The 24,725-nt window shown below is 42.8% G+C and overlaps 1 protein-coding gene across 15 annotated transcripts in view; it reads right to left on the bottom strand.

Moving 5' to 3' along the window:
* PTK2 (protein tyrosine kinase 2) overlaps positions 1–24,725 on the bottom strand; it is a 262,540-nt gene that overhangs the window by 150,136 nt on the left and 87,679 nt on the right. For 14 of the 15 annotated variants that reach the window (XM_041769011.1, XM_041769012.1, XM_041769013.1 and 11 more), the window contains 2 exons: positions 22,802–23,028; positions 12,164–12,330 (listed from right to left, as the gene is read on the bottom strand). In XM_041769011.1, the coding sequence (XP_041624945.1) occupies positions 12,164–12,330; positions 22,802–23,028 (394 nt within the window). Of the gene's footprint in view, positions 1–12,163; positions 12,331–22,801; positions 23,029–24,725 lie in introns of those variants that run through there. The other variant, XM_041769026.1, reaches the window with a different exon arrangement.

The raw sequence follows: 24,725 nt of genomic DNA, 5'->3' as shown, positions 1-24,725 counted from the left end.
TTCAGCACAAAGTTTCAGTGTCTAGAGCTCAATGATCCAGCAGGGAGACAGAGCAGGAAAGAAGCCCAGAAGGCACCCAGTCCTCGCACTCACTGTCCACCACAGGGCAGGCGCAGCACCTCCTCACCCTAAGCCTGACGGCTGACCTGATGTGCATGGAATCACACAGAATGTACTTTCATGCCTGGCTTCTGTTCAGTCACGGACATGCTTGTGAGATTCAGCCTATCTGGTAGCTGATGGTTGCACGTAGAGGGAGATGCTGCACTGCATGATATACAACATCATGACTAGGGGCCATTAGTGTTATTCGTGGGTTTTGGTTGTTATGCAGATACTGCTATAAACATTTTTCTTCCTCTAAGCATAAAATAATTGTTCAGGAAGCCATGCTTCCAGAGTAGTCGAAACAAACATTTTCACCAGAAGGCTCTCTCTCTGTATCTCTCTTCTACTGTGCAGGTCTTTTGGTGAGCACTTCTGTTAGGCACAGAGGCTCAGACTAGGAGTAGAATCAGCAGAACGCAAACACACACACACACACACACACACACACACACACACACACACACACACACACACCTGCTTTAGCAGATGCATCGTCAATGAGCCGAAGAAGCCACACCAGTTCAAAGTCCCCCCACCGTGGGGTGTTCTGGATCCTCTCCACCCTCACCTCTGCCCAGCATTTCTCTTTCTTTCTAGTCACTGATATTTACCCCACCGAGTGTCAAAAGGACTGGATTGGCACTTCCTGATGGATGATGAGACTGGGAGCACTCTCATCTCATGACTGGCCATTCTGGAAATCTTTTGTGAAATATCTGTTCTTTCTAAAGGGTTGTTGATCTCCCCTCCTCAAGCCCCAGTTGACCTGTAGGCATTCCTCACATGGTCAGGGTGTGAGGCCATCATTAGACTCCTATCTTCTGCTACCGCAAGGCTTGCCTTTCACTCTCTTAATAGTATCTTTAAAAAAATATATTTTAAAAATGTTTTTATTTTAATGTTATTTTTTCAGGAAAAGAGTTCATAATATTATGCAGCTCTATTTATTCTTTTCCTTTTTAGAAAATTCTTTTAGTGTCTTATTTATAAAATATTTGCCTACCCAAAGGTTATAGGAAGATCTATTTTTTTTCTGAAGTTTTACTAACTGATGTTTACAAAAATGTAATAGGCTCACAAGGAAGACATGTAAACAAAGTAGTAAATACAATTCTTTTGTTTGGTTCAGCTAAAGGTGGAAAAAATCCAAGAAACACACACACAAGTTCTGTGAAGATTTTTAAGTGTCCATCTTTATTAAAACACATAATTGCCAAATGATTAGGTTCCCTTCTACTTCTACTCTCAGAACAAGGTCAATAATTTATCGCAGATTATCTATGTGGGGCAGTCATTTGTAGAAGCACGCTAGAGTTCATTTATTCTGAACTGAGGACTTACCAGGCACTTTACATGCACTATTTCTCCTAAGCCAGAGAACAGAAGTGGAGTGATTCACATGTAGCAGACTAGGAAGATGGTGCTCTGCAAGAAGCAGCAATTGGTCCCAAGGCTGCACATTCGGGATCAAACAGGACACAGGAAGCTTTTGCTACAGACACTATCGCACGTAACGATAAGGAAACAGACCTCAGACCAAACACTGGGCCGCCTGGCTGCACATCCTTGCTGCGACCAGCCAGCACCCTGATGATGCTGACAATGGCCTCAACGGACACCTCATGACTACTCAGGTCCTGGAAGAGATGGGGATAAGCACGAGACTACAGCCTCCTTCTAGTCGGCAATGGCCCTGACAGAAGCAGGAAGGCTTCTTCCTGTGGCCTCTGGCTCCATGGCCATCCACAGTCTGCCATCGCCTCTGCCTTGGTGTCTTCACAAAGTCCTTGGTGGAAATCAATGAATGAGCGAGCACAGAACACCAAGCACACTCACTGGCACACAATTGTTGTGGGCTCCACGGCTTCTTACTACATTAGTAGTTACTCTACAGATACTGATTTCCAGCACCAATTCCATCCTAGGCAGGGCTCCAGGGGCTGGGAAGACATCAGTGAATAGAACAGGCCAAGAGCTGGCCTTCGGAAGTTTCTATACAATTTGTGGTGAGAGTCAGACAGCAAATACACAAATATCTATGAGGTGGCAGGAAATACGATAAAGACAAAGAAGCAAGGTAATGGGGCATGATAAGTGATGAAGTATTATTTTGTGCGGGGTAGCCAGTGAAGGACACTCTGATTCAGTGACGTCTGAATGAAGATCCGAGGGGAGTAAACGAGGAGAGTAAATCCGAGGAGAGTCATGACGCCATCATGTACAGGGACAAGAGTTCTAAACTGGTGGAAGAGAATGGATGATGGTCCTGAGGCTAGAGGAGGAGTGAGAAGGTAAATGCAGCTCAAGCCCACTGAGCACAAGCACTGAGTGGAAGGACTGCAGGGAGAGAGAGAGATCAGGAGGTGGCAAATCCCAGAGGCCCCTGCACGTCATGACTACGGGGCTTGGAGCACTATGAGCATGGCAGTGTCATCGCAAGATGTACATTTCTTAGACTAGGAAGGCTACAGTGTGTAGGACAGACAACAGGGCCCGGGGGAGAAGCAGGAGGGCCGGAGGCGAGTGCAGTGCCCTGGCTAAGAAGTAATGAGGAGGGTAATATCTCACCCTGTTTTTGCTGACGGGGGAAATTGTTTCAGGGCATTGGGTAAGTGGCCCCAGGTCTTACAGGTGATAAAGAGGCAGACACGGATCCCTCTGCAAGCACATGCACGAATGCTACAAAGAAGAATGAAACCAAGAGATGCTATGGCTCAGAAACAGGGAAAGAGGAACTGATCTTGTGTGCAAGCAGGCAAGCTTTTCAATCATGAGAAGGATTCTGGTCCCTGCTTCAATCCGTACAATCTAGTGTATGTTCCTGATAGCGCTGCTAAACTGCCCAAGGTCGCCTGATTTAATCACCTTCCATCACCCTGGCTCAGTCCTTAAACCACAGCAGCCAACACCCACAGCCTACTGGCCCATGAGTGCTGACATCCCCACTGCCCCCTCTTCCATGAAAGTCACCATCCTCCTTACCCTTGTGCTACTCTTCTAAGAGCCTGGCCTCATCTTGAAACACACTTCCACTATTCTGCTATATGCCATTCCATGGATTTCTGAATAGCAGTTAAATATAACATACCCCAAATAAAATAATCCTTGTGCTTCTCCTAAGTAGTAACTTCCTATTAAGGCCACCGACACTAACCCCTTCAGTCTTACCAACAACGAGCACCAAGATACCCAAAAGCTAACCAACTAACGGCAGGGAGGAGTAGGAAGTGTTTGCACAAAGAACCTGTTAACCCTGATACGGAGAAGGATCAGGTAGCCAGTCTGTGTGTAGTGAAATAAAGTACAATTTCCAGAAACAACACAGATATTGTTTCTTGATGGGCCTTACAAATAACATAGTATGGACTGCTCCTTCTTACAACAGACTCCACTTAAAAATCCTCAAAAGAATGGAAAAAGAAATTCATCATTAGGCAAAAATTATAGCAGTAATAGCTGTAAGAAAGAATCATCAATGGTACAGAGATTAGTAGGTGAAAATACAATGAGAAGCAGGAATATCTACAAGGTCTCAGTATATCCCTCCCCCCCCAAGGCAGGTATTTCTTAATTACAAAGGAGAAAACAGTAACTCTACAGTGGAGAAACCTGGCCACCACCTTAAACCAAATGATCCAAGTTAAAAACATCTGTAAAACGGAGTCACACCATCATTACAGACTTCCCAATAAGATGCACTGTGATGGGTTCAACAGTTTGGCTGTAGTATTCTTGCCAACAACACATAACCTCAATATAACCATGAAAACAAACCCAGACCAACCCAAATTGAAAGACATGGTACAAATAAGCAGCCAGTATTCTTCCAAAGTGTCAAGGTCATGATGGACATAAACAGACTGAGGAACTGTCTCAGATTAGCAAAGACTTAAGGACACAGTGAAAAGCCACATGGTACCCTGGAGTGGGAACGGATGTTAAGCGGGGTGACTGCGGAAATGTGTATAACATCTGTACATCAGTTAACAATCCTGTATCAATGTAAGTTCCTGGTTTCAATTACTGTACCATGTTTATGAAAGCTTGAACATTTTAGGGAAGCTAGGTGAAGGATACACAGGGCTTCTGTGTACTATTCTTGCAACTTTTGATACATACAGAGAATAAAAAGAAATCTCCACGGGCATAGACTAGACTGTTCCATAACCATGGTCACAACACCCAGTAGAGCTGCTCTTCAACCAGCCTGGCCAGAGTCAGTCCACAGCCAGACAGCCTCGCCAGAAACTGTTGGAAACTCACCTATCTTCCCGCTCCTCACGTCTGAGGCAGAAGCATCCAGTAAATGTTTAAGTAACAGACCAGCAAATTAAAAGTCCATCCTCATTTTAAAGGTTTCATCTCCAAATGTGAGAGCGCTCCTCTATTTGTTGTCTTTCTGCTTTAACCCCTGAAAGATCTCTTGTTGAATGCAGGATTACAATGGAAGACTTGCTTTCAAATGAAGGCACATATAGAGGCAGTGCCAGTTCAAGGCAACATAGGAAACTATCAAAAATAATCGAAAGCTTCCAAAACGATCATTATTCATTTTCATTTACCATCTTTGAAAAATGGCACAGCTTTCCTCTCTATGAAAGACTTTTTCTCCTGCTGAGGTCTGAAAACAGCTGTGTCCTCACAAAGCCAGGGGCTGCTGCAGGACAGTGAGAGAACAGCAAGAAGCAGGGGGGTGGGAACCACGTCTTAGTAACAACGAGGAGGTTCTTCACTTGCAAAGCCCCACAATCCTTTCTCAAAGGCCGAGAGCCATCTCTCAGGCCTGGCCCTCCAAGCCCTGGGTTCGACATCAGAAAGGACTGGGCCATTTCCCTCACAGCTCTGACTGTCTATATCTGACTAACCCACCTGCAAGCCAAACACACCACTCCACATAGGTTGACTCAGATAAGCGAAATTTAATTACCAAAATTTGGTTCACTAGAAAGATCTAAGTGCAAAACTTTAAAGCTGAAATCTGATAGAAACCTCTCGGAGCTGCAGGACACCGCCTGCCACAGTATCGATTAGGATGGTATGGTGGCTGGCCAGGCAGGCAGCAGGGCATGTGTCTCCTAAGGGCCTGGCTTTCCGAGCCTGCATCAGAACCTGAGGGCTCCGCACACACCCCTGGGGGCCTGATGGAGACTGGGGGGGCAGGCTGCTCCTCCTGCAGAGGCTCTGAATGATTTCCCTCTGGTCCTTTACCTATACGAGCCATACTGTCTTACCCAACTAATATGTTCCCAACATCCTTTTAGGGTTTTTTCTTCACTTTATAAAAGTTTGTCATTATATCATCTTCTGAGACTTACTTTTTTTTTTTTTTAATGGAGGTAAAATTCACATAACAAAAAATTAACATTATAGAGTGCACAGTTCAGTGGTACTTAGTGTATTCACACCACCACCCTGGGAGACTCCGTTTTGTCACATGAGCTTACGTAGCTAAGATTCACCCCGACCGCTGCACATCCCTACAGTTCAATCATTTTGACTTGCGTATAATATTCTTGCCTGGTACAGAAACCTAAGAGTCTCTCAAGGACAAATCTGAAGTAGAACTGCAGGATTGTAGAAGAGTGTATAATGCCTCGATTTTCAAGCTGTTCACCAAATAGATTTACCCATTTACCTTCTCACCAGCAATGTAGGCAACACCCCGTCTGATCCCTCACCTCTCCAGCTACCAATACTGCCGACAACTTACTTTTTGCGAACCAGGGAGTAGAAGACAGATCTTATGGTCTAGATTCCCATCTCCCTGATAGCTACTGAGGCTGACAGTGTCTGCCTATGATTACTGTTCAAACTTGTTTTCTCTTTTAGGACAATACCTTCCTGTCTCTGGCCCACTTACTGAGTTGTCTGCAATTTTCATATCAATCAGAAGAACTCTTAGCACCATCTTCTGTTCATTATAGATGTTGCAAATATCTCAGTTGCAACTTGCTTTTCCACTTTTAAAAATACACCTTTTGATATACAGAAGTTCTTAATTCTAATGAACTCAAACCTGCTGTTCTTTCCTTTTACAGTGAACATTTTGGGGGACTAAATCTTCCTACTCCAGGACCAGAGACACATTCAACTATATTTTCCATTAAACTTTTTTCTCACCTGATCCACCTCAAGTGGGTTTCTGTGTATTATTTGAGTTAGGATCTAACTTTTATTTTTTATTTTTTTTATTTTTATTTTTTAGGATCTAACTTTTTTGTTATTCTTCCCACAAGGACAGCCATTTATCAAACCAGCCCTTCCTTTCCCCAGTGGCAAGAATGACACCTCTGTAAGGTCATGCTGCCTGACACAGTTACAATCACACTGTGTGCTGCAAGCTAGCTTACAGAGGTGTTTGAAGAGCTGAGGACTTAGGTAAGCAAGCTTCTAGCTCAGGATTATTGGACAGTATGAACAGATCCTATAGCAGATAGCGCGCGCGCACACACACACACACACACACACATCCATGTTCAAAAACCTGAGAATGGAAATTAACATCCAATTATTCTGATGAGTCCTGGCACTTCCATTTGAATAAGATCTTAGTTCTCAAAACTAAAGCCAGGAGTGCAGCTGCCCTCACAAACCACTTATTAACTAAGAAGATGCCTGCTGGAAGGTGCTTCCATTTCTTGTATTTACACAGGAGGAAAGAGGAATGAGCTGAGCACATAGACTCCACTTTCTACCCTCCACCCACCCATCTATCTTGAGGTTTCTCACAAGTAAAATGGCTAAAAGGTGAGTATCCACCCACTTGATGAGACTATGGTAAGAATTCATTTTGATAAAGCAAGCACAATGTCTGCCACATAGTAAGCAACGTGTTAGTGTGAAACACTGTTATTAACATAAACTACAGGTGTTCATCCCTAGTGGAATAGAAGTTATTATTCCATCATAGTGTTTTGCTTCTTGGCTTAATTTACACTTTCACTGACGCTAATTCAGTTTTCACTTAAGTTTTTACTGGGTGCCTACTATGTACCAGGCACAACAAACCAGAAACCAGTAACACAGCAGGGAATAAGACCAAGTCCCTGAGGGAGTCATCAGGTGGGTAGGCAGTGAGCCCTACAGATAGAACAGTGGGAGAAGACCACAGAAAAGGTGACAGTGGAGCGCCTGCCCTAAATGATGGGGAGTCCAAGCCATGCTGGACACAGCAGAGGGGGCACAGCTACCAGCGTCCCACCAAGTACAAGGACCCCAAGGTACAATATACTTGGCTTGTTCAAGAACCAATAAGAGAACCATATGATTAGGGTGGAGCAAGTGGAAAGTTCTCAACAATAAAAGTCTGTACCATCGACCAAGCAAGAAAGCTGAAAGCAGAGAAGATCCTATCAAATTAGATCCTGATCTGGTAGCTCTGAAAGGAGAACATGGAGACGTCAAAGAGTGCAAGCTGCTGGAGCGCGCAGGAAGGAGGGTAAGAGCAAGAGGAGATGGGGCTAAGAGATGGAAGATCAGCAGCTCTGCAGTTGGCTTCGGGGATGATGAGGAACCCTGGAAGCTTCTACAGGAACGTATGACATATTTCATTGGATGTATATATTTTTAGACTCTTCAGCAAATCCTATGAGCTCTACCTTTTAAAAAAATCTTTGTACAACTGCTTCTCACTCCTACTACTGCTCCCCCAAGCCACCAGCTCTTAGGATTTTTGTCTGGGTCGGGCAATAACTGGTTTATTGGTTCCCTGTGTCTGTCCAATTAAAGTGTGATTTTATGCCAAAGGCAGGTCTACAGAGAGAAGAAAGAGGAAGAGGTCACTGGAGCAGCCCCAAATTTTAGTGCTAAGCAAGAGAAGACAGTGAATGGTCAGTAAAGTAGGAAAGCTGGGCAGGCAAGAGGTGAAGTGAAGAATGTCATTAGGTAAGAAATGACTGACAGCGTTCGCTCCTACAGGAGGTGGACTGGAGGGCGAAAGGGAAGAGCCCTGGGAGGTGGACAACAAGGGAGCATAGCCAGACCCTCAGCAAACTGGCAGTTTTACTTTGAACCATCAATTATTTAGGAATGTGTTTTCAAATTGATTAACACACTAGCCATGTGCACTGACTCTATATTTCCACATTAAAAAGGACAGTGGAAAACATAATTTAAAAACTGTTTACTTACTATTTGTTTTCTTTTTAATTATTAGGAGAGGTAAGTTCTATTCTTTTATTACTGATTTTGCTTTATATATTTTGAGAAATGTCTTTAGGAACTTACAAGTTAAATAGTTCCATCTATTTCTATTCTTCATCAATTCTTGTGAAATGAGCCTTTTATTACCATGTAGTTACCCTCCATATCCCTAAGAATACTTTTCTGTCTTGAAACTTTTTTCGTAGGATATTAATAAAGCAAGACCAATCCCCTTGCCCCACCCTCCACCCCACCCCCTGGTTAGTAGGTAGGAAAATGGTTTCTATCTATCCATTCATCCCCCCCCTCTGCATCTTTCTATCCATCCACCCACCCAGCATCCATCTATCCATCCATCCCTCTTGCGGTATGTATCCATCCATTTGTCCATCCATCCACCCACCTACCATCCATCTCTTCATCCATTCACCTTCTATCCATCCATCCATCCACCCACTCACCATCCATCTATCCATCCACCATCTATCCCTCCCTCTGTACGTATCCATCTATCGATCCATCTTTCTATCCATCCATTCACCCACTCACCATCCATCTATCCATCCATCCATCTATCCCTCCCTCTGTATGTATCCATACATCCTTCTATCCACCTATCTATCCACCCATCCACCCACCCACCATCCATCTCCATCCACTCATCATCCATCTATCCATCCATTCATCTCCATCCACCCATCCATTCACCCACCCACCATCCATCTCTGTCCATCTCTCCATCCAACCATCCAACCATCCATCCATCTATCCCTCTCTGTATCCATCCATCCATCCTTCTATCCATCTGTCTGTCCATCCATCTATCCATCCATCCACCATCTATGTATCTAAATGAAGTTGAACAGAACTGATTGCCCCTGGATGAAAAGTTTAGACTTCAGTGTACTAGTGAGGCTGGGTATGGTTTTGTGAAGTACATACGTGGAGTATGTGAAGTACATATGCTTACATATGTAAACAGTTCCGAGATACATACACGTGCGTGTGTACTGGATCTTAAGGTAAAATGTTTCTTCCTGTAAGTCACATAAGAATGTCTTCAACATCACTGTTTAAGATACCTGTCATAAAAAACAGCTGGGCTCTATTTTTTAATCACACCTAACAATCTAACCAGTTACTGTTAGTCTGCTTGAGCTTATTTCCAAAGTCTAGTCTGTGATTCCTCTTTGTCCTGCTTTCCAATCCCTTCCTTCTCCACTTCTTGCCTCCTTCTGATTGCTGCATTTCCCCCAACACCTATTCACCCACCTGTTAAGCTTATAAAATCTATTTCTAGTGTTTCATGACTGTCCCAATATACAATTTTATTTTTAATTTTTTATATATAATTTTAAAAGATGGGTGACAACTTTAATTCTGAGCAGCTGTCTTCTGACATGCACCCACTATTTGGGTTCTGTTTTTTTAATATGAAAAATCCATTCTAATCATTATTTGTTTTTAGACCCAATGCTTCTTTTTATCTATCCAATTTTTTCCCTAGCATTCCTTCTTGAATCTGAAACCTCCTTCAGAAATCACTTTCCTTTTCCTAAAGTATATTTGTGGAAGTTTCTTTTGGTGGTAAACTCTCTGAGGAAAGTACCTGCTCCTGAATGGTAACTGAATCTGAACAAATACAGGTTGCCAATTACTTTTTCTCACCACTTGGAACATATTCCCACTGTGGAGAATTGTGAATTTTTCCCTGGTTTCTTTTAGCATCATCTTTTTCTTTTGTACATGATTTGACTATAATCCACCAAAGTATAGATTTATTTCATTAACCCTATTTGGGATTTTATGTTAATCCTATACCTAAGTACTCATGGTATTCACCACTGCTAGGAAATCCTCAGTCATTATTTCTTTGGAGTATTTCCTTTTCTTCATTCTTTCTATTCTCTTTGAGAACTCTTACAAGAAATGGGTTGACTTTCTCATTCTTCATGTTACACAACGTGCTTTTACACCCTCCACATGTTGACCTCTATGTGCTTTCTTTTGGGCAAATTGTCTCAGATCCACATTTCTGCTTAACTAATTTTTCAGGTATATCTGGTTTCCTGTTTCATCCATCCAGTGGTTTCTAGAACTTGTGTTTGAACCTTTTTCAAATCTACTTGGTTCTTTTTTAAAATACCATCCTGTTCCTTACTGACACTTTAAGTTCTGCCTCCTTCGGCATGCACAGAGGGGCAGCATGAAGCCTGACCCTCCCAGAAACATCCACAGGGACCACCTGTGCCTCCAGCCCCACTTCCTGTCTCATCCCCTCCACCCCACTGTCCACGCACCTTTACTGACCTTACTCGCCAGGCTCCTCTCAGAGCTAAGACTACAGAAGTCCTCCTGAGATGGGCATGTTCATTTTAAAAGCCTGCAGTATGAAGTCAGCTACATTCCAGTCAAAGCTGTGTCCTGAGTTCTCTCTGTAAGAGGAACTTAAATCAAGTCTGTTGCCCGTTTCCTCCAACCTTACCTCATAAGACTGGGGAGAGCTATGTGACATACACATTTTCCACACTGCAAATGTACAGATTATAAAGAGCACACAGCTGGCCTGGCACCTGGCTGTGGACCCACTCCGTGGTGACGACAACAGGGGCGTCCTGTTCACCCCCTCTGTCAGCGTCAGACTCAGCCCTGCATTTGGCCAAGTTCTACCTCACCCAGTCTTACTTCTGAGGGTTCAGGCTCCACAAAATAGGGTAGTGCCCGCTCAAGTTTCCTTGAAATGAAGCAAAATAAGTTGGCTTAAAAGAATAGAAACAGAGCTTTGTATACTGAGTGGTCTACATTCAACAAACGTTTTACTGAGCAACAGGGAGACTGTCATAGTGAAGTGTGCCTCTGACATGTCCATGTAAATAAAGAAGTATGTTGAATAAACATACCTGCAGGTATTTTTAATTAACTTTTCAATATTCTTAACTTTTAAGCACTTATTTGATTGACTGGCTAAATAGCTGGAGGTCAAACCTCTGCTAGCCACTGGTATAACCCAACCAAACTACGTCATCGTGGAATATCCCCGTAGTTCAGTCAGTTCCAGCTGTTTGATCAACCTGAAAATACAAGTATATTTCTTGTAAACTAGGACAAGGCTGTATTCAACTAGAGATTTATTAACCTTCACATGTTTGTTTTTCTTTTCAAATGTCTCCTCTAATCAATTTAGGCAGCTGGACTGAGAATGCCCACCACTGAGAGTCCACAGCGCCTCTGTCTCTGTGGCTGCAGCTACAAACACAAGGGCGCCGGTGCAAGGGGCCTACCTTCTCTCACATGGAAGTGTTTTACTTGTAGTTTCCTGCTAACATGTTACTCTGCTTATCAGTGGAAACAATTATTCGGAGAGAACCAGATAGAGGACAATTATAGAGAACTCTTTTAATTCACCTTGAATTGTTTCAGATTCGGTAAGGTCAGACGAGTGGCTACCTAACATCAAATACACACTCACTCTTTTTTGGGTGAGCCAGAGGTTACCAGGCCCGATGGGGCAGGCCTTGCTGCACATTAGTGACATAAGCAGGTGTGGTCTCCTCAGCGCTCAGGAAGGCCTGCTGCACAAAAGGAAGCTAACAGGCCAGAAAGGAAAAAACCAGGAATTGAGCTCTTAGAGCCAAAGTTGACACAAAGTAGTCCTGACAAGAGAAGTGTGACTAGCCAAAGGCCATCCCACAGACCCCAACCGGAAGCTCCAGCAGTCCAGTCGCTGGTGCCACAAAGACAGACTGAAGTCTAGAAGAGATCACTGGTTAATCATTACCAGCCATTTTATTTATACAGGAGACGTAATTACAATCAGTATGAAATGAAGCAAAGACATTCATCCTCTTGTGTGTGATTTAATATGCAAAACAAATCAAGGGTGAGTCACACCAAAGTAGGTATGTAATCTTACTTCCACTCCTCTGGTGGGTGTGCAAGTTCATACTTCTCCCTCACATTGGAGACACCCATATCCAAATGGAGCCAGTGAACCTCCTCTGACCGCAGGTGACTGAGGCGAAATCCATAGCAGGCCACGTGCTTTACTTTGTGACTGTCCACTATCTTCTGAATGATGCCCTAAAACATACCCCCCACAAAAATGACTGTTATAAACAAAAAAAAATTGTAGGCTAAAATTAATGCAATGTTCATTTCTTTTAGTTAGTTATCAGAAATCTTTGGTAAAAAGAGTATCAAGTTAAATAAATTACTTAATTTTTCTCAGGAATCTTTTTCTCAAATACTATTTTTATGAACAAGGAAAAGTTCTAGAAAAAAAAAAAAAAGAAGCTCTTCCCTTTTCTTTAGTGATAAACAAAGCATGGATACTTAAAATACATTTCTGCCAGCTATACCTCTGCATCATCCCCAAAACCTGACAAAGCATTCCAGCCACCCTCTGGGTGTCACTTGATGAGAACTAGACCTGAGGAGGGGCTTCCATTTTCTGAACCCAGGACAGCATATTGTTCTACACCAGACTGCAACTTAGTATCATTTCTTAAGAAACATACTTAGGAACATACTATGAAGGCCATGCTTCTGATAATATCGATGATATATGAGAAGTTACTTCCAGTTGGGCCTACCCAATCTGCTATGTGCTCTCTATAGATTACAATGCAGCAATCTAAAATAGCCCCCAAATCTAATGCTCCTAAGACATGTGCCCATGAGTTCAGAGATGAAGGCGGCCTTTGAGGGAGGGAGTCAGGGAAGGCTGCTGCACAAAGATGAAGCTTATCCTAGGACTAGGGCAGCCCTGAATCTTGACCTGTACCTGCATAGCTACGGAAGTCACATGTACGTATGTTTCTAAATGGGCAGCACATATGGACGACTCACATGGGAATATAACAGAGACCACCTGCTGCCCTTACAAGAGAGTGTGCTAATCACAATCCACTCCAATTTTCTTAATCCCTCAGGCCATTCATAAGTTAATTTTTAATGATGCTGATACTAATATGAAAATGACAGCTAAAGAAAATCATCACTTTTTTTAAAAATTAGCAATTGACTGAAGGTATAATAATACTACTTGTAATGTAAGACACATCTTAAAAGTTCCTACACACACTAAGTATTTCTGTATTAGGGCATGATGCTGTTGGTAATACAATTAAGGATGTTCCCATCCCTACTCATGAGAAAAGATAAGTAACATGTACTATATATATATGCAAAACCTGTCAAGGACCCATTGTGTCCACACTGAAGGCATCATGTGGCACCTGCACGTGGCCTGCCTCCCTTTCAGAGTACCGGATCCCAGGAAAAGGTTGTATATCAAGCATGGATGAGTAGAGGGGGAGGGAGTAAATATCAGGAAGAAAGCACAGACAAAGGACTGGGCTGGAGGAGTCAAAGGCCACTCCATAGAACATAGAACAGAGGAGTTCTCTGTGGGACAGGAAGGATGTGTGCCACCTACAGAATAGGCATAAATGTCCTTCCTGGCTTTGGGATTCAAGGCCCAGAATTTCTAACCGGGCCACCATGAAGGACTCTGCAGGTTGTGTCTACCCAAGGGCATCCAGCCAAGGGGCAGCGGGAGCCAAAACCCAGCCCACCCTCTAGTCTTCACATTGTGTGCTCTGGGGTGGGGGATCTGCCTAGGGGAAGGGACATCCATTTCTAGTAATTCTCTCAGAGGCAACTTCTACAACTTTTTCTCCATTTCACACAAATCCCTGAGCTGCAGAGGACAGAAGCTGGCGCCTCTTTCAAATTCCCACAAAAGCACTTTGTCTTGCTGTCCCAGCTCTGCCAATTCACTACCAAGTGTACACCGACACCAGCTGCCCTCACTGTAGCTTGGGTTCAGTACATCTTCTCTTTACTCTGCAGCAGCTCACTGCTAGCACAGATTCCAGAGCCACCTCTCTCCTGTTAGGGCCACAGTTCATATTCATATCTGTACCCAACTGTCTGTCTTGGCAGGGTCTACCGTTCGGGCACAATCTGTTTCTTACTACTACTGTATGTGCCATCAACAATCTGGGAGAAATCCCACCCTTTCTGGATGCCTTCCCTAATGACCCTGAGTAAAGGTTATCTTCATGACCTCTCAAGGAATGGGTACACAGGCACCCACCTGCAGAGAGGCAAGTGTACAGAGGCCTAGTCCAGAGCTGTGGAACCCAGAGGAAAAGTAGGCTCCTAATGGGATAGATATAATTTTAGTCCATTCTTTTTTTTTTTTTAATTTTTATTTTTTTAATTTATGATAGTCACAGAGAGAGAGAGAGAGAGGCAGAGACACAAGCAGAGGGAGAAGCAGGCTCCATGCACCAGGAGCCTGATGTGGGATTCGATCCCGGGTCTCCAGGATCACGCCCTGGGCCAAAGGCAGGCGCCAAACCGCTGCGCCACCCAGGGATCCCTAGTCCATTCTCTTGATCACACTACCTGAAGACACCAGAATGACCTCATGTTTGGTTTTGTTAAACAGAGTTCCCAGAGCAGCCCCGGTGGCTCAGCAGTTTAGCGCCGCCTTCAGCCCAGAGCATGATCCTGGAGACCTGGGATCGAGTCCCACATCAGGCTTCCTGCATGGAGCCTGCTTCTCCCTCTGCCTGTCTCTCTCTCTCTCTCTCTGTCTCTAATAAATAAAATTAAAAAAAAAAATAGGGACACCTGGGTGGCTCAGTAGTTGAGCGTCTGCCTTTGGCCCAGGGTGTTATCCTGGAGATCCGGGATCGGGCCCCACATCGGGCTCCTGCATGGAGCCTGCTTCTTCCTCTGCCTGTGTCTCTGCTTCTCTCTCTGTGTGTTTCTCTCATGAATAAATTTTTTTTAAAAAAATCTTTAAAAAATAAAAGTAAACAGAGTTCCCATCCTGTAGGACCTCCTAATTAATCAAGCTTGCAACTTTCACTTTCCACTAAAAAAATTAAAAGCAATGAACACAGAGACATTTCCCTTTATGTTTTGCGTTTTCATTATGCTTCCATAATGTGTCCTGTCCCATTTGTCTAGAACTCCTGTAAATCTCACTGCTGACTCAATATGAATGGAAGCCAAGATTATGAATATACAAGGACTTATCTATTTGATGCTCAGGACATACATATTTGGTTCTGCAAAACTGAAAAAATAACTTGGAGAACTAAATATTTAGTAAGGAATGCATACTTTAAAAAAAAAAAAACCTGACATTGCTACCACAGGGAAATGTATGCACATAGTATTTCTGGAATATGTACATTTAGAAAAGGGTATCTAGGGAGATAACAGGACAAGGATTTATAATATGCCCCTAACAGCAGCTGAATTAAATTTAAATTTCTTATCCTGGCTTTAATGTCTTACAGCAATCCTACTCTATAGTATATAAACCTACACTTAGCTACTCTGAAATATCCCTTTACTCATCTACATATCCTTGAATTTGGAAATATATAATTTTCCTGATTAATTCTCACACGCGATAGTCACAAGAAAAGATTTCTTCTTGAGGATGAAAAGATGCGAGGCAGTGTGTGGACCATGCTTCTATCTTATCAGGAACACAGCACACAGCGTCTAGAGCCATTCCACTACTGGAGGACAGTTATTTTCTTGTTGGCTTCCTTGCTCTGGCAGAGAAAGGGAAGTGGAAATGCAAGCAATCCTGCTATGAACAAGCTTCTAGCTGACATAACACATATGCAGCAGCACTGCTTAGACACAGACATGCTGGGTCAAAAGCTCGTTAAAAATCTGACATTTTGGTAAATATGGCCACCAGGGAAACTATACCAATTATATTTGGTACATAATGTTAGAGATTGTCCTTCATCTCATGCCAATGCTGGATAAAATCCATCTTAAAGTATTTATCTGTGTGATGGACCACAGAAGAGGGGGGCATTTCATTGTTGTTGTAATTTACATTTCCCTGATTATATACTATTGCGATGACACTGTAATTTTGTTCCTAAAAGTTCTTTTTATGATTTTGCTTGGTTTAACTTGGTAATTTATGTTTTAGACAATGCTCTGGGAAGAAATGATGACCTTTCCACTGGTAGAAAGAAATCCTGCAAACCTTTCCTTCATGCTCATTCACTTATAAATGCCCATTCACTCATCCGGTCAGTGAATAGATACGTGTGTATCTAGCCTACATGTGATGAATAAGACCGAACCTTATCCTCTGCAGCCTTCATCTAGAAGGAGGGAGTTGATGCTGAACACACGCATGAAAGCGGCCAGTCTGTGGGGCAGGTGGCAACAAAATCACAAGAGACATCTGCTGTGTCTAGATGTCTTCTCACAGTGACTGGCAAGGTCTCTTTACTATGAGAGAGACCTCAATCACACGTGTTTGCAATGCTCATTTCTTTACTTCCTCCCAGGAATTAGAAATACGGTCATCACTCCTGATCAGTTTGTTAAAATGTCCACTGGTTATTTTTATGTGTCTTTCAGATGCTCTTCACCTTAAGAAAACCAACAGTTCTTACTGTCCTCTGCTCCCATCTGCACAGGAGGAGCCTACCGTCATTCGGTTACCACAAACAAGGTATGGAAATCCAAATCCTGCTCTCCAACAGTAATTCATCCCTTCCTTTGGTTCAGCACTCACCGAGAAGTCAGCCCCAAAGTCCTCCAAGACAAAGCACACCTATGTGTCTTTGCTCCCTATTGCTGCTATAACAAACCACCACACACTTACAGACTTAATAGAACATAAATGTATACTTCTAAGTTCCGTAAGATCACAAGTATGAAAGGGGTCTCACCGAGCTAAAATCAAGGTAAGGTGTTGGCAGGGATGTGCTGCTTTCTGGAAGCTCTAGGCTGGCTTCTTCCCCTGCTAGAGGTCCCTCTGTGTATCGTCAAAGCCAGCAGCACTGCATCCAACCCTTCCTCCACAGTCTTCTCCCTCTGACCACAGCCAGAAAAGGTCTGTGGCTCCCAGTCTCCCCCATCTCAAGGTCATCTTAATCTTGCTCACATCTTCAAAGTCCCTTCTGCCATGGAAGGTCACAGATGCACAGGTTCTGCATTGGGATGTGGATCTCCTCAGGGGACATTATTCTGCCTTCCACAGCCACCATCTCTAAGGATTTAGTGACAGAGAATTCTTTCTCATGTTTTTGCTGTCTCATATTCTTTCTAACACTGCTTTTGACCCTATTTTTTTCCTTAAGGTTTTTCTTTCAAGTTTCTTCCTGGATGATATTCTCCCTCCATTAAAGACACAGTTTAAAATCTCTGTAGTCTTTTCTTGCACTAAAAGTATTTGCACAGTAATCAGTGTTTGAGATTTTAAGTGCACATTCACTTGATCCTCTATCAGAGAGAAAAAGTGTACATTTGAGATACACATAAGGCATCAGTGATGATACCTAACCATAAACACTGGGGACCATGGGACTGTTGCACACAAACTCCTCCACGCAACCGTCTGTGGCTGAACTCAGGGAAAACTGCCTGCCGAATGCCTTCCCATATAGCCACCAGCCATTCTTAGCACAGCACAGCTCTGTTCACAGAGCTCCTAACTTCCACAAACTCATGACAAGCACGGAAACCTCGTAGTATGCTCTGTAGTCAGAAAAGGGCACTGAGCCTGTTAGTAAACCTGAAGATATTTTGAACAGGACAACAATATATTGTCCAACAACTCAACTGCTACTTAGTCTTCAGTGGCATTATATGGTACTTGCTCAGATTTGGTGTCTGGGTATGAAATGGATTGGTCTAGGCCCTGTGATTTAAGGAAAATAGTAAGAAGGTAGGAATGAAGGTCTGACAGAAGTATCAGGCCAGGTGCGGTTTGCGATAGGTGTAATCTCTGATTATGGATTCAACTTCTTTTATGGTTATTAGTCTACTACTTTCTACTTCTGCAACCAACGTTCCTAATTTACATTTCTGTCAGAACACTCCACTTCATCTAGGACTTCGTGTAGTTACTCAAACGGGGATCTGTCAAGTACATACTGTGTGCCTGCTAGGCCCTGAAGATGCTGGGGACAATACCAGGAGAGCTTATGGACTAGGGGAGGAAAGCAGAGAATAAAAGAGTAAACAAACCAAGAGACAAGACAATCTCAATAGGAGAAATCATCACCAAAATGGGGTGATGGGCAACAGGAAAGGTGGAGGAGGAGAGGGAGCACTCCTAGGCCAGGAGCCCAAGAGAGGGAAGGCAGTCACTGGAAACAAGGTAAGAATGGGCAACAAGAAGCCAGGTCCTGTAGGTCCTCCCAGGCTGCCGAAGGAATCTGGCCTTCCTCTGAGAGAAATGGGGAGCTGCTGGAGGTTCTGAGCAAATTACTGATGACAAGACCGGCATGTCAGAGAAACAGTCCAGGAAGCAGAAAGTCAAAGGGAGCAAGCTGGAGGACAGAGGTCACAGGGTGGGGCAGGGAGAGGAGGGAGTCACGGGCTTCTGAATGTTCACCCTAAAGGAGACAGGAGGCCACAGGAAGGCTCTGAGTTGAGGAGTAATATGCTCTGGCTCTCATTTCAAAGGATCACCTGGTTGCTGGGCTGTGAACAGACTGAAAGGTCCCGGGGGGACAGTGGGAGGTCAGGAGACCATGTGACTCAAAGAAGGTGTAGCAGCAGAGGTCAGATGAAGTAAGTGGATTCTAGATGTATCTGAGAAACCATGTGGACAGAACTAGATAATGTACTGAATGTAGGCACAAGCATAGGAGGAGCAACAGATGATTCTAGTGCCTGACACAGACACTTCTTTTGGCATCAGAAGCATACAGACAGAAGGACAGATGCAGCTGGGTGGCACCCAGGGCCCGAGGTCAGAGGGAGACCCATCAGAATGGGGGACATATATGGAAAAGGCAGAGCTGGATTAAACCCTGGTCATGGCTTTAAGAGACCATAAAGATAGAGGACAGGTACCAGGGGGCTGTGTGCAGGCCGCTGCTCGGTGCTGGCCACCTGCCTCCTGCATCCCTATAGCACTTCTTGCTGGGCTCATGGTTCTGCTCCATCATGTCTCCTAATTATTTTCTCAAAGAGAGCCTGTGGTATTATGTTCTACATCTTTATTTCTCTCAGAAACCTTCCTCCCATGTCTCCATGACTGGTAGTTTGTCTGGAAGACTTCTGACGTACAACTCAATTCCCTGAGCCCTGAGGAGATACTCTTCTAGTACTACCCTGCACCCAGCATTGCTGATGACAAGTCTGATGTAAATGTCATTCTTTTTCCCAAGTAGAGGATTCCTCTGGTAGAATTTGGAATTTTCTGTACACCCTTATTATTCTGAAGTGCCACTACAAGGTTCCTAGATGACCAACCTTACTCGGTATAGTCCGGCAGGGGTTAACCTTGGTTCTTCTGGGCTGACCCCATACTGAGCTCCAGGGTTGCCTGGGGCAGGCCAAAGCTACGCCCAAGGTAAGTGATGTCTGCATTCATAGGCTGCTGCTTATTTCGGGGCAGGATGCGCCAGCCTGCCAGCACTTTTAGAAATCATGACTTGCCCCTAATTTTGGTGGTGCCTGGGCAGTTATACAGGTCGAGGCTGATGATGTAGACAGAACGTGCTTATTTAGGGGCAGGATGCGCCAGCCTGCCAGCACTTTTAGAAATTATGACTTGCCCCTAATTTTGGTGGTGCCTGGGCAGTTACACAGGTCGAGGCTGATGATGTAGACAGAACGTGCTTATTACATGCCCATCTCACAGATCCCCCCACAAGAAAGTTCTGGGCCTCCCCCTACACAGGTGTGGCCATGACCTATGAGTGTCTGAGGCCGTAAGGCCTCCACCTGGGACTCGCAGGTCCCTTCAAAGAGGAGTACTGTTGCTGCTTTGTACACTTTGCCTACAAATGGTGGAATCCTATGAATCCTTTTAATAATCAAACAATTAAGATATAAGCACATGTATGTAAAAAGAGTAAAATCAACTGCAGCATGAACAAAAAAGCCTTCTGTAATGAATTACAAGAAGAATCCAGTATTTTCCTGTGGAAAATAAATCTTTCAACTCCTCCAAATGTGTTGATTCTTCTGAGTCAAGCAGTCTCTCTGATAATTACTTTCTACAGAGCACAACTGTCTACCAGAAATAAAAAGGCAAGCTGTAGGTTACTTTAAAATTCAAAAAAAAAAAAAAAAAAAAAAAAAGTAAAAAACAGAGGAATTCAACTTTAATAATATATTTTATTTAACCCACTGTGTCATGAATATTATCTTTACAACAGGTAATCCTAACAGGTTACTAATGAGATATTTTACATTCTTTTTTCACACTAAATCTTCGAAACCTTGTATTTTTACACTGACAAAACATCAGTTGAGCCCAGCTACATCCTAGTGTTCAACTGCTCCACGCACTACTGTATCAGGCAGGGTCTGAATCTAGTTATACAGATACTGTGGATTAACAGTAAGCTATCTCTTTTCCGAAACTGGGTGGCCTGGCTTCCTCTTTGCTACCATTATTAAATGGTCTGTTTGTTTCTGCCAAGTGCCTAACCTTCCACTCTTAACTCACTCCCACCCCATTTCCTGCTGTAGGCCATGGGTCTCAAACATTGTCATGGTCCTTCCACTACTCCTGCCTAGTCCCTGTATCTGTAATGTTCCTCTGTTTGGTGTTTCTTGGGGAGAAAGAGTGCATGGACATTTGCTTTGGGACTATTTTGTTCAGTTGTGCAAAAAATTGTAATTAATTTATAATTAAAATACTGCATTTTCAAATGTTATAGCATTAAACGAAAGTGGGTTATGAATAAGACCCACCTTCCATCACAGGAAAAGCTGTGGTGAACCAATGCCAATTGAGAGTGCTTTGCCTCAAGCTGAAAATTATCAACAGATGGGAGCTATTAAATTTTAAACATTTATCAATTACTATGAAATAAAACCACCTGGTTCTCAGCCGCATGGATTTGCTTGTATTGATCTTCATAGAAGTTCGGCAAATAGGTTCTCATAACTTAGGTGTATGAATCCGGTTTAAATTTTTCTTCACGATATAAATGTTTTCATGTCTGGCAAATTTGTAACATTGGCTAAAGGTTTGACATATGCCCAGTGATCACTGGTTTTCTCCTGGATATTGATCCTCTTGTGTGCAATAAATTTGATACCAAAACATTTTTGTTGTGGAGCCTTTCCAAGGTGCGTTTTTGGATATAATCAATCATGAATATTTGCTAAACGTCTTGTCAAATTCACATCTCTGAAAAGCTTCCCTCCCATACAAATAGTCTGAAGTTTATTAAGGCTGCTGCAATGCTTTAAGAAAATGCCTCATTTACTGTAACTGAAATTCACAAAAACTAGAACATATACTAAGAGCCTTCGCATAAACTTTACATTTGCAAGGTTTCTCTCCAGTATGAATCCTCCAATTAATATTAAGGTAGAACACTGGCTGTTGGCCTTTCTACCGAGTGACTGTGTTTATAAGGTTAAATACAAAATAAAACTATAAAAAAAACAAAATAAAACTATAGGAAAACTAGAAAAATCCATTAAGCTTTATAAAAAGAGACTACTATATTTCCATTAAAGCACATGAATAGATGTTAATACATATTAAAACTCTGAATGAATTATGTGCCTTTGAATAGTTAATCCATCTGAACAGTAAGTATTGCAGTATTATGGAGATAATGGGAAATTATGCAGAATTCAAATGTAACACTGTGTTCTTCAATCTAAATTCTGCCAATCTCTTCAATTTGCTTAAAAATAACTAAGGCATATAAGTTAAACATAGATTAATTAGATTCATTATTATAAGAAGAAGAGGGAAAAAAGACCTCTGTTCATCCTGGCACTGGACACCATCCTCCCTTGAGATGGAGTTGGTAGAGGGGAAGGAAGGAGCAGTGGTTCTGTAACACTTGGGCCAAAGTAAACACTTGCTGAAAATTTATGTCCTGCACTCAGTTTCCTAAAACCACAGTGTGACCCTTGCACCCTCCCCGCTCAGCAACTGTGGCCCATGAGGAGCCTTTCCCCATTCTCGGCCACTTCGCTCTCTGACCGCCCACTGACTACCACCTACACCCAACACTGCTCATGCAGGCTTCCTCGCCACCAGGAGGGCCTTGGGAAGCACACACTGCTCTGCACTGCAACTAGGGCCATGGGTGTCTCCCTGCCAATAGACAGTAAGCAGAAGCAGGGACCCCTCATATCCCCAGAACCATGACAAGCATCTGATACACAGAACCAATCAATTTTTGAAGAATCTATCCAATTTGGAGTCATGCAGATACCTTCAAGATTCACTTTCTAGAAAATAATTTCTTTCCTAAGTATTAGAGGTTATTTTAATTGCTTTGTTCCCTTGTATCCTAAAGAGTTTAAAAAAGAGAGAGAGAGAAATGTCAATAACATTATATGAATGACATATGATTCACTTATTATTTTCCTAAGAGATTTTACAATGAAAATTCTGGTCAGTCACATATTAACTGAATAAATATTATAAAGGAAAAGTTAACACTGCTGTAATGTGGTAATAAAAGTTTTTATCTATTTTTGGTATGTCATTAACCTACGTTCCTTTTTGACCTAAATACACATGGAGGAATGTCTGCTAGGAAAATGTACTTACCCTGACATCAGTAGCATCTCCGTGCCTGATAATACTGGCCCAAGTAGCTGGCTCACTGCTGTTTTCAAAATAATGAAAGACCTTCAACACTCGCTCCATTGCCCCCGGGGAGCGTTCCACCCCGGCACCCAGGTGAGTCTTGGTACTTGAATTCGGTGTGTGATTCAAGTTTGGGTCGAGGTAAGCAGCTGCCATTATTTTGCTAGATGCTATGTATCTGTCATACTCTAGAAGAGAAAAAAAAATCGTCAGTGTACCATATCTGACATCTATGAAATGTGGTTAAAATCTATGAAAATGTGACATACTGATCCTTGTATTAACACATTGTTCTATATTCTTCCTCGATGGTTATGTCATGTGCAGAAGGTGAACATCAGAACTGAGACCTGACTTACCAAGATAATCACTGTATTCCCCACCCAGAGCAGTATCTAATTCATCATCACTAATAAATATGTTAAATTTTTTTAACAAATCACAAGGCCAGGAGGCCTATTTCAGCTCTGTCAAAAATTCACCATGTTATCTATAAACAATGTCATCTAATCCTCCCCCCTTTTAAAATCACAGCCTTTAAAATCTCTGGAAAAACCTTACAGGAAAGTCAAATATGTTAATTTTGCTCCTTCTTTTGAAAACTTTTACAGGAGACACAAGTTCTTTCTTCATACATGAAACTCAATGTGGTCATGACACATACTAGGCACTGGTGATGAAAACCATGTAGTTTAGACCAAGTCCTCCCACTTAGCCAGTCCCTCAGCAGGAGACTGGAAACAAAACTAAACCAGAAAGCATAAACAAACGAATGTCTGTCGGTGTAATAGGAGGACTTCCATTTGAATGTGGGGGGATAGCTTGGTCAAGACTAACACTCCCACTGAGAAAACTCAGAAGTCAGATTAAAAACCAGCCTAATGTTTGGAGTCCGGGATGTTGTGAGGCAACCAGAACAGCAGGGGACACAGATGGAGACATGAAGAGACACTGAACAGCTGCCTTTTCCCAAAGGGCATTTGCCAATTCTGGGCCTTCCAGAGCATGAAAGATCCAAGAAAAAGCCACCAATGAGAGAGAAACCAGCTGAGCCTTTGGCAATGAGAGACCAAGTTATGAGCACGGGGACCTCAGGACTCCGGTGAGCAGGGACGGGGTGGAGAACCCAGCCACACACTCTGCTAGTTGTTCCCTAAGACAGTCACCAATCTTGAAACCAAGCCCAGAGGGAGCCTCTAGAAGCTAGGTGAGGCTGAAGACAGGCAGAAGGGACTAGAGTCCACCTGGGCCCAGTAAACAAGACAAGAACAGCATGACCGACAAACTCAATCTAACAGAAAGCACTACACTCAAGTTCAAGTCCCCTCAGCAAAGGAAATACCACTAACTATGCACATGAGGCATCGGTGAAATTGACCATGTGCCAAATGAAAGAGTGAGATTCAGTAAACATCAAAGGACAAAAATTATTTAGGATATATTCTGTGTCTAACACTAAAACTGGACAACAACAAAATAACTAGAAAATCCCCAATTATTTGGAAACTAAGCAACATATTTCAAGTAATCCATTAGCCAAAAAGAAACTCAAAGTATTCTGAATTCGATGATACAATTAAAAGAAAGATCAACACTACATGCAAGCAGAGACATGATTAGATTAAAATCTTTTTTTTTTTTTTCAAGGCTTTATTTTTAAATAAAGTCTACACCCAACCTGGGGCTCGACCTCACAATCCCAAGATTGAGAGCTCCACGTTCCACCTACTAAGCCAGCCTGGCATCCCTAAAAGCTATATATTAGAAATGAAGTGCATATATTAGAAATGAAGATTGGAAATTAATTATCTAAATATCCGTATCTCACTATACAATTTAGAAGCTGAATAAAATCAAGTACTTTTTTTTAATAAGAATAATGCAA

Source organism: Vulpes lagopus, chromosome 9 (genome assembly GCF_018345385.1).
Source record: "Vulpes lagopus strain Blue_001 chromosome 9, ASM1834538v1, whole genome shotgun sequence".
Classification (NCBI taxonomy): domain Eukaryota; kingdom Metazoa; phylum Chordata; class Mammalia; order Carnivora; family Canidae; genus Vulpes; species Vulpes lagopus.
This window is presented reverse-complemented; position numbering and strand designations above follow the sequence as displayed.